Below are 10,399 nucleotides of genomic sequence, written 5' to 3' on the forward strand. Positions count from 1 at the left end.
TAATCAGGTGTGATGGCATTTCAATCACGTCAGTACGGTGACCTATTTACTACCCTCATAGCATGACGCCAGGTGTATGAGAATAAGATGTGCATTTTCTCTTCTTCATATTTTCATGTGTCCGACTTTGGACAGACTTGAAAATCCGTTCCCTGAGACCCAGCAGTCCTCCTACTTCCCAAACACATTAATTCCATCATATATCATCACTTGGTTGTCAGTACCCAGCATCCATATTAAACACACGCTATGCCTATAATTTAAGGGTGGTATGGTGATAGTATTTTTTTTTTTAACTATAACAAGTAAATTTTGTTTTAACACAGTTCAAACATAGAAACTGTTTCCTGCACTCGAACTGAATTCGCGTAATTTCGGACAGCAAACCAGCTCTCTAATCATATTACCACCAACCTCTCCTTTAATCTTTTTTTTTTTCTCGCTTTTGTTTATGAAAACATTTGTTAAATAAACCATCACCACACTCTCATATATCTACAATGCCCATTTTACATGCAGGGCCGGCCTACAGGAGCCACGGGACCCAATTAGGAACATTTTTGGTGGGGCCCCCTGGTTCCCAGCCAAGGTCTGTGGAATCATAGAGATATAAATAAAGTCTCTTATAGACTTCATATCTCTATGGCAGAATGGAACGCAATCAAAATGTCCGGTTAAAAAGTGCATGTGAGTGAATGGACCAAGTAGATCGAAGCCATATTTTAATATAAAATTGAGTACATGTAAGCCTTCAAGTAAACAAACAAAATGTGTTGAACACAAAATGTGTAGATCAAAAAGTGTATTACTGTCAAAAGTAACAAACCTGATTTATATTATTTTTGTGAGTGCAGGGTATACATCTATTATGTCTGTTTTCGTAGGTCTTAATTACCTAGATATAGATTTGTAAAGCTTTAATACTTGAGTCTGAATCTAGACCTACAATATGTTTTGCCATAAAGATGTGCTTGTGCATAAAGTAATTTACCCACATGATAATGTTAAAATAAAAGTTTACAGGTTTATAGATATTTAAAAACAAATACACGTATATTTACATATTGGTCTTTTTAAGTTTTTCGGATAAATAAATTTTTACGGTATTCTGTAATTAATTAGCGTATTTATTTAATTTAAGTACAGTCAAAATATTCAAAATATAACAGTATAAGCTAACAATGCTGACTTTTAAGAATTCGGAAGAAAATTATAATGTTGTTGTTCTCTGTAAAACCTGCAATGTGGTGTTAGGGGTGTTAGGTGTATGTTGCAATGTGATGTGTATACTTGACAAGACTCGAGTAAATTACCCTAGCTTCCTAGCGCGGGGCCCCCTTACGCTCGGGGCCCAATCGGGAGCCACTGGTCCAATTGGCTTAAAGCCGGGCCTGACAAGGTTAAGTACCACGGCCTGCCCACCACCCACCATCACCCTAAACCCGTTCTGTCTGCTCCTCCCTGCCTCTGCCCCACCTTCTCTCCCCCCCCCCACCTCAGATTTGCAAGAGAAGTCTGTGATTGCAACCTCCCTGCCACCCATACCGCCCCACGCAGCCTCCATCTCCACAGAGTGCATTGCCCCGACCCTGCCCCTCCATCCTCTTATATTCCGACGCGTCCTGCACACTGCTGTCGCCCAACTCAGTATTTTATTTATTTATTTATTATCGTCCCTTTCGACTTCCTGGGGCATAATATTTGACTTACACTTCGCCGCCCGACCTATAGCACACACTTTCACAGGGTATTTTGCATTTATTATGGTCCATAACCCACGGTATTTCAGCCAGTCCCACCGATTCCTCTCCTCCCATTTCGCCTATTTTTACCCCTCTCTCTGTTGAATTTCCAGGGAAAAATATTACCTTCAACCTACATTGCTATCTCCTCCCTTCCACTCCTTTCTGCTCCCCCCCCCCTCCTCTCTCCCTTCAACCTACATTGCTATCTCATCCCTTCCACTCCTTTCTGCTTCCCCCCCTCCTCTTTCTCTTTCTCTCTGACGAATTTGGAGGAGAAATATATGACTTAGACTGTACTTACTGATATACAATGACCACCTTTTTCAGGGTATACTATATCCAGCCCCTTCCACCACCCCTGCCCTTTTATTACACCTCTCCCTCCCTCCCCTCTCCTCCCATCCCATCCCCTATCCTGTCCTCCCTTCCTCTCCCCTCCCCTCCCCTCCCCTCCCCACTCCTCCTCTCCCCTCCCCCCAAAAAAAAGAAAATAATAATCGCGGAGCTTTTGGTAGAATAATGCCCCCCCCTTTTTTTTTTTTTTTTAATTTCTCGCACATGAATCTAACAGGTTACCATGAATCAATCTTTAGTGACCTAATGAACCAAAAATGAATAGTACTCGGACGCTTATCCTGGTGAGTTGTGTATGCTGATGTGTTGTGTATGCTGGCGTGTTGTGTATGCTGGCATGTTGTGTATGCTGGTGTGTTGTGTATGCTTGCGTGACGTAGATACGACGAATGCACATATCTTATTCTTGCCACTGATATTTTTTAAGTTTATGGGAAGGCTGTCATCTAAATACGGTCAGTAAGTCTAACGTGCAGTGAGATGACGTCTTTCTATTTTCATTCTTGTGTCTGTCAGCCGATTTTATTCATCTCAGGAAGCTATTTATAGTGAAAATGTTACCGTAATACTGGAGCAAAATTATGATGATGTCTTCTTGTCATACATTATAGCTACTACCAGACGATTTTATTCAGGTTAGGAGAAGCAGTTGTTCTAAAGCTCCTGCCACTGAAGGAAGCATCATGATGTTCTTCTGGACGTTCAGTGTACCAGACTGGATGTCTTCATAAGGTCAAAACAATGCCATATAATTACGGGCATCAGGCTGTGGAGTAACTAGAATGCACACAGTCCCAAGTCAGGTGAAAAAGGGGGATATGAGACTGGTGGAAAATTTTCGTCTGCCCCAAACTTCTGGGTAGGGAGCGCTGCGTGACTGTGTGTGTTGCCATGGTAAAGCAGCCATCTGCCATTCCACTTCTCGGGTCGTTTGCGTCTCACTGTCTCATGCAAACGTTTTAAAACTGTTTCCGGGTAGAAAGCTACAGGTACGTAAATAGTTGTGCAGATGGAGAGACCTGAGTAAACGATTCCTTTCGTGTAAAAAAAAAAAAATGTGAGTTCTGGATAAATGTGCTGTCGAACAATCAAGCTGGCGGGAAACAAAAACACACTTTACTCCATTTTATCGCCTGTGTTAATACGTGGAATAAACTTGGGCGTGAAAAACCGAAGGTGAGCGAGTCACATAACCTTACTTTTGCCCTTGTTGCCGTGCACTCTTGCGTGGTACTGTGTTATCCGGTGATATATACTGTATAGCAGCTGGCAGAGTTATTCAGAGCTATTAATGTTCAACAAGCAACGGTATGAATCACTGGTCACATGGTACAAAATGATGTGATAATTATCAGAAATTAGTGATCATACCCCGTATCTAACCCTTCCGGTCTTAAAAGTTCTATCCTAAGCTGAATAAAACCGTGTGGAGGTACCGTAGTAAGAACAGAATGAGAACTGACAGAAGCACATAGTGCAACAGTGCGTCCACCATTTGGTTCAAATGCCGAATTTATTGACTTTGGCCTGTGACTTTGAGCGACCACTTTCAGAATCAAATTTCTTCATTGTTGCCTTGACACTAATCCTTCCACAAAGTTTGATTCAGGTCAGATCAAAGCTGTCCACGCTGACCTCTTTCAACTTCAAGGTTTGACTTTTCCCTGTGACCATAATCTCTGAGTGACTTCTCAAAATCGAATCCATTTATCCTTGCCTTACCCTGAAGCCAACTGAAGGGTTGGGTGTAAATCGGAAAAAAACTATGTAAGCTGGCCTTACCATGTTACCTTGACCTTTGATCTATTGCTTTCAAAAACAGCAGGTCAACCTCTTGGCTGGTCTTCAACCCTTCTACCCAGGTTGAGCTAAATCAGATAAAAAGTGTTGCAGTTATTCTGCTCACACGCAGGCACACGGTTCGCTTTTTGACTTTACCTTGTGACCTTGACCTTTGACTGTTCTCAAACTCAAACCCGGTCATTTTTGCGTTACCCTCAACATTTTCACAAGTTTTGGTCTAAATCGAATAAAGATTGTTTTACGTTAACATTACTAGACCAGGAGTTAAGCCTTTGACTTTGCCCTTTTACCTCTTGTTTTAAAAAACAATGAGTCAGACTCTTGGCTGCCCCTCATCCTCCGCCAAATTCGGTAAATTCTTGAATAAAACCGTTTGAGATTTTATTCACACACACACACACACACACACACACACACACACACACACACACACACACACACACACACACACACACACACACACACACACACACTCGCTGGCTCAGTGATAACGTTCTCGCTTGCCATCTGGTGGACGGGAGTTCGCGCCTCGCTCAGATTGCGAAAGTTTCACTGACAAAGTGGGTGGTTACTGTCCCCTTTGAGTAAGGGGACGGGTGTGTGCGTGTGTGAAGGTCACAGCCTTGCCCTTAGATCGGATTATATGAGCTCTCATCTCCTTTCCAGGAGGGTAAAAGCTGACGATCACGACCATCAAGTGATCCTGACCGACTTGGGGGACCCGGTGAATTACACACACACACACACACACACACACACACACACACACACACACACACACACACACACACACACACACACACACACACACACACACACACACACACACACACACACACACACACTCGTCGAACAAAGCGTAACACTCCCTCTCCCTGCCAGAGAGCAGATGTGATAAGGTGGTTTAAACTGGGCATAAGCTGACCCAAAATATTATCCCCATTTCCAGTTCACTTTCAGAGGCATACCATTGTCCAGATGACCTGCGGAACCAAATGAAACTCTGACTATTGAAACGGAGTGAAAGAGAGAGAGAGAGAGAGAGAGAGAGAGAGAGAGAGAGAGAGAGAGAGAGCTATACATTTATACAGACCAGACAGATTTTATTTTTCATCACTACATGATACAACCTTAACATTCATGGAACTAATGGAATTTTTTAGTCGTGTATTTGTAATTTTTAATTATAGGATGACAGAAAAAGGGATTCTTTCATTACCTCCAAGCTCACTGATAATAATAACTCCTTTACTAGGATACCTTATTATATTTATTCTTGCTGCCACCAGGCTATTTTTTTATTTTTTTTTAACTTTTGATATAGCCTTCTTTATCCCTTAGTATCACAGGTCATTCCCAAGTCAGATAAACTGGATGTTCAGTTTCTTCCTGTGCCTTCAGAGAAAACTTGGAACTGCATACCCAATCCTGCGATATGGATTCCAGTTTGAAAGAATTACAAAATAATATTACCGCGTCATAAAAGAAGCTAGTATCCTGATGTAAAAGCCACATGATGGCAGTGGTAACACATGTGAATGAAACATATTACTCACGGTATAAGATGTGTGATGCTCCAAGATGTGTGATACCCTAGGACTCTCAGTGAGTAGTGGTGGTAGTGGTGTTGGCGGCGGCGGTGGTGGCGATGGCGGTGGTGGTGACAATGGCTGTGGAGGTGACGGTGGCTGTGGCAGTGGCTGTGGCGGTGACGGTGGCTGTGGCAGTGGCTGTGGCGGTGACGGTGGCTGTGGCAGTGGCTGTGGCGGTGGTGGTGACGATGGCTGTGGCGGTGGCTGTGATTAGCGAATGGAAGCCCGTTCTACATGTTCGAAGACATCAGGGCGACATCTGCCCTTCTTCCCCTTTTTGTATAGTTTATAAGTTTTGGAGGGGGCTGACTCCAATACAAATAATGGTGGAAAATTTTATATAATGGAAAACGACAGACGAGATGAACTGAGCTGAAAACTTCCGTTGAAATCCATTTCTCACTTCATTTATTTCTGATATTTTTTACTTTGGGGAGTGGAGCTTACCCCGCCCAGAATCATTGGGAGGGGAGGTCACGCTCCTCAAGTATTGCATTAAGGATGAGAGTCCTCTCTACAACATGTGCTAAGACATCAAAGCCAAATCTGTCCTTTCACTATTTCTGAGAATTTTTAATTTTGCGAGCGAGGCTGACCCCCTAGAAGTCATGCTTGGAAAACGGTATATAGTGCAAGACCAGAGTAACCAGACTAACTCTCCTGGGAAGTTTCCTTCGGATCCATCAAATAACCTAGGAGTTAATTACAGGTGCACAGACAGACAGACAGACAATCAGACACACACACACACACACACACACACACACACACACACACACACACACACACACACACACACACACACACACACACACACACACACACACACACACACGTCGTAGGGCAGAAAGAGTTAAACATACTGAAAGACATTAATAGACAGTAATGCACAAAACGACTCGAGGTCTGTTTACAAGACTGAAAGGTATTGTCAAAGCCAAGTGGAATTGGAAGGTAAAAGTCAAGACGGCAGTGGAGCTCTCTTGACTTGGCATAAAATATCTTGATCTTAACAGGTTCATCGTCGACACAACTCTATTATTCGTCTTCTGTTCCAGCTGACATCAGACTCTTCTGTTCACCTGGGAGTGAGTCATAGAAGGGTGAGAGTGTAGAATCCGTTGCCATGAACCCTCTCATGCTAAGGAATGCTTTAGTATTCAATGATAGCTAACGTCAGAAAATTCATTCAACTGGGAGTGAATCACAGAGGACCATGAGTATTAATACTGGTATCACTAACGTTCAAATGGTTAGGACATCTCTTGTATTCCATTCCAGTTTACATCAAATGATTTTATTCAGCTGAAAGTCAGTCATAGCAGCCTGAGAGTGTTGACTGTCATGGCTTCTGGTACTCGGTCGAACAGGGTTTTCGGTCGAAAGTCAACTTGAAATAAAGTTAAATTCAATTGAATTTGACTAATTCTCACGAAGAGTGGTTTGAAAAGTGACCTGTTGTTTAAAAAGACGCGAGTTTTATCCCGGGCTGCTGAAGTGAGTAGTTTCACTATTTGGGTTTCTTTAAAACAGACTTAACTGATCTTGCACAAGACCACGAACATGTCATAAAAGTTTACTATATCATCGCACCAATCTCTCCGTAAGCACACACACACACACACACACACACACACACACACACACACACACACACACACACACACACACACACACACTCTCACAGAGAGAGAGAGAGAGAGAGAGAGAGAGAGAGAGAGAGAGTTTGGGCATGTGTAAATGTGAGAGTGGAATATCGAGTGAGGGTGAGAGCAAGGTTGAGCCTTTGAAGGTAAATGGAGAGAGAGAGAGAGAGAGAGAGAGAGAGAGAGAGAGAGAGAGAGAGAGAGAGAGAGAGAGAGAGAGAGAGAGAGAGAGTAAAGGGATAAGAGGAAGGATGCAGGAAAAAGACTGACGATGAGGAGGAGCTGGAGAGTAAAAACGAGGGGTAAAGGAAGGGAAGAATTGCCAGGAGAGGAAACAGGAAGAATAAACCAAGAGAGAGAGAGAGAGAGAGAGAGAGAGAGACATCCCATATTAAATCTTTATGGGTTTAGGAAGAAACGAGGCGAAGAGGTCCCAAGGTTAGGCTAGCGTAGGTCAGATCATTTAGGGATAGACCACCACCCTACGACCATCCTGCACACAATCTTACAACCATCCCATGACACCCTGCAACCATCCTACGACCATCCAACGACATGCTACGACCACCCTACGACCACCCGACGACCACCGTACAACCATCCTACTACCATCCTATGACCACCTTGCGGCCATCCCACGACCACTTTACGATCTTCCCACGACCACCCTATGATCATCATACGACCACCCTACGCTCCTGGTGGTGTTGTACATGTCAGGAATACCTCTGGCCACCTCTTGCATTCAAACCGCAGGCGTCGAAGTGGAGGAAAGAGAGAGATCAAAGAAGGGTGGAAAGAGAGGGTAAGTGAACGTTATAAAAAAAAAAAAAGAGTAAGAATGAAAGAATTGTGATAATATTAGGAAAATATAGATAAAAAAGCAGGTAATGAAAGAGGGAAAGACGAGGAAATTGAAAGAGACAAGGATGGACATTCCGCGAAGGGTGGAAAAGAGAAAGAGAAGGAGAGAAACAAAAGAAACTTGAGAGAATTACTATGAATATGGAAGAACAGTACGACAGGGGGTCCAAAGAAAAGGAAACAAGTAATGGACAACAGCAGAGAAGGTAAAAAAAAAAATGGAAAGGAAGAAGGGAGGAATATACGGGAAAGAAAGAAAGACAGAGGAAGAGGAAAGAAGGGAATTAGTAAAAGAAAAAGAAAGGCAGAATGAGGAAAAGAAAATGGAGAAAAGGAAAAAGGAAAAGCAGGAGGTATATAAGGTTGCAGTTAGTTAGGAACAAGAAAATAAAGGAAACAGTAGATAGAAGAAAGAAGAAAAAAGAAAATTAGGTAAGGGATAAAGAAATGAAAAAAGAAGACAAAATAAACAGACGAATAGAATAGTCCGACAAAGAAGAAGTAAGAGTAGGGTTAGCGAGGTGAAAAGGAGATGGAGAAAGAGGCGAATGGAGGAAGAAAAGAGAGAAGAGGAATTAGTGAAGGAGAAAGGGAGGAGAGGAAGCATAAAGGCAATATATAGGAAGGAAAGAGGAAGCACAGGAAGCGAGGAGGAAGGAAGGGGAGGAAATAGAGGAGGGGCGAATTGAGAGGGAGGGGAGAGAGAGAGAGAGAGAGAGAGAGAGAGAGAGAGAGGGGGGGGGAAATAGACAAGAGAGGAGAGACAATAAATATAAAAAAAGGAATCGAAGAGGAGAAAGAGGAGGAGGAAGAGGATAAATGTAAGAAATAAAGAGAGAAAATAGAATTAATAAAATAAAGAGGTACGGATTAAGTAAAGGAGAATGGAAGTAAACAATAAGAGGAGGGAGGGAATGAGGAGGAGGAAGACGAAGAGAAAGAGGGAAACAGGAGAAAAGCTATGAGGGAAGAAAAAATAAACTAGCCACTTGAGATAACATGATAAAGAAGAAAGAAGCAAAGAGTTATGACAAAATGATGGAGGAGGAGGAGGAGGAGGAGGAGGAGGAGGAAGAAGAGACTGTGGAGGAGAAAGAAGAGGAGAAGAATAAGGGATTAGAAGAGAGGAAAGAAAGGAAGATGATGAAAGAGGGGAGGTGAGGGGAGGACAGAGAGACTAAGAAGAGAGTACAATCACCTGTAAAAAAAAAAAGCTGCAAAAAAGTGAAGTAAACAGATGCAAACGATAATGAAAATGAAAATAAAAAATAAAAAAGTAAGAAAGTCACTCCTTTATTACACAGATATAACAAAAAAGATGAACAGAAATGAAGAAGAATGAAGGAAAAGACCGGAAGAATTGCAGCGGAGAAAAAAGTGTGAATGTGGAAAGTGAGGAAGAGAGAGAGAGAAGGATATAGAAGGGGATAGGATGGAAGCAGATATGGAGAGAGATCACACACACACACACACACACACACACACACACACACACACACACAGTTGGAGGAATAGACATATACAAACCCGGTTTCAGACAGCCTCTCTCTCTCTCTCTCTCTCTCTCTCTCTCATACACCCATTAAAGGCCGGAAGGTAAACACACACACACACACACACACACACACACACACACACACACACACACACACACACACACACACACACACACACACACACACACACACACACACACCAAACACTCACACTGGCGTGCATTAACCTCCGCACTTAATTTCCGCGCACCCAAGCACGCATGCACGCACGCACACGCAAACAGGCGCTCGGACTAACGGCATAGTAAACAAAACCATTGTATGTGTGTGTGTGTAAGAGAGAGAGAGAGAGAGAGAGAGAGAGAGAGAGAGAGAGAGAGAGTGAGGGAGGTGGGGGTTTGTTATTGGCTACAGGGCAGCTTGTGTGTGTGTGTGTGTGTGTGTGTGTGTGTGTGTGTGTGCGTGAATCATAATGCACATGTTTACCCAAATCCACGACACTTCCCACGCATATTTTTACATAAACATACCGCGAGAATGAGTGTTTTGTTTTTACCATTTCCGATAATAATGATCGTTGTATTGCATCGCTTCTCTTTGTAACCTGTCACGTATTTTGGCGTGTATTTTGCTGATTTGTTGTGTATGTATGTATTTATGTATGTGTGTGTGTGTGTGTGTGTGTGTGTGTGTGTGTGTGTGTGTGTGTGTGTGTGTGTGTGTGTGTGTCCTTGTATGCTTTGATTGTTTGTGTGTATTTTAACAGGCCTCTGTGTGTATGTGTTTGTTGCTAGTATGTTTGTTTGGAGTATGTCTGTGAGTGTGTTTCTCCTGTGTAAGAGAAAGATCTGTTTATGTAAATGTGGTTATGTGAAGGGCGGTGTGCGGAAATTTTCATG

General features: G+C 42.8%; 1 protein-coding gene across 1 annotated transcript in view; it reads left to right on the forward strand.

Moving 5' to 3' along the window:
* The first annotated feature begins 5,550 nt into the window (after positions 1-5,550).
* LOC145414193 (uncharacterized) overlaps positions 5,551-10,399 on the forward strand; it is a 51,138-nt gene continuing 46,289 nt past the window's right edge. The window contains exon 1 of the mRNA XM_080283769.1: positions 5,551-5,773. Coding sequence (XP_080139895.1) covers positions 5,551-5,773 — 223 coding nt within the window. The remainder of the gene's footprint in view (positions 5,774-10,399) is intronic.

This window comes from Coenobita brevimanus, chromosome 98 (genome assembly GCF_032717465.1).
Source record: "Coenobita brevimanus isolate Jiangsu-jjx chromosome 98, ASM3271746v2, whole genome shotgun sequence".
In the NCBI taxonomy this organism is placed as follows: Eukaryota; Metazoa; Arthropoda; class Malacostraca; order Decapoda; family Coenobitidae; genus Coenobita; species Coenobita brevimanus.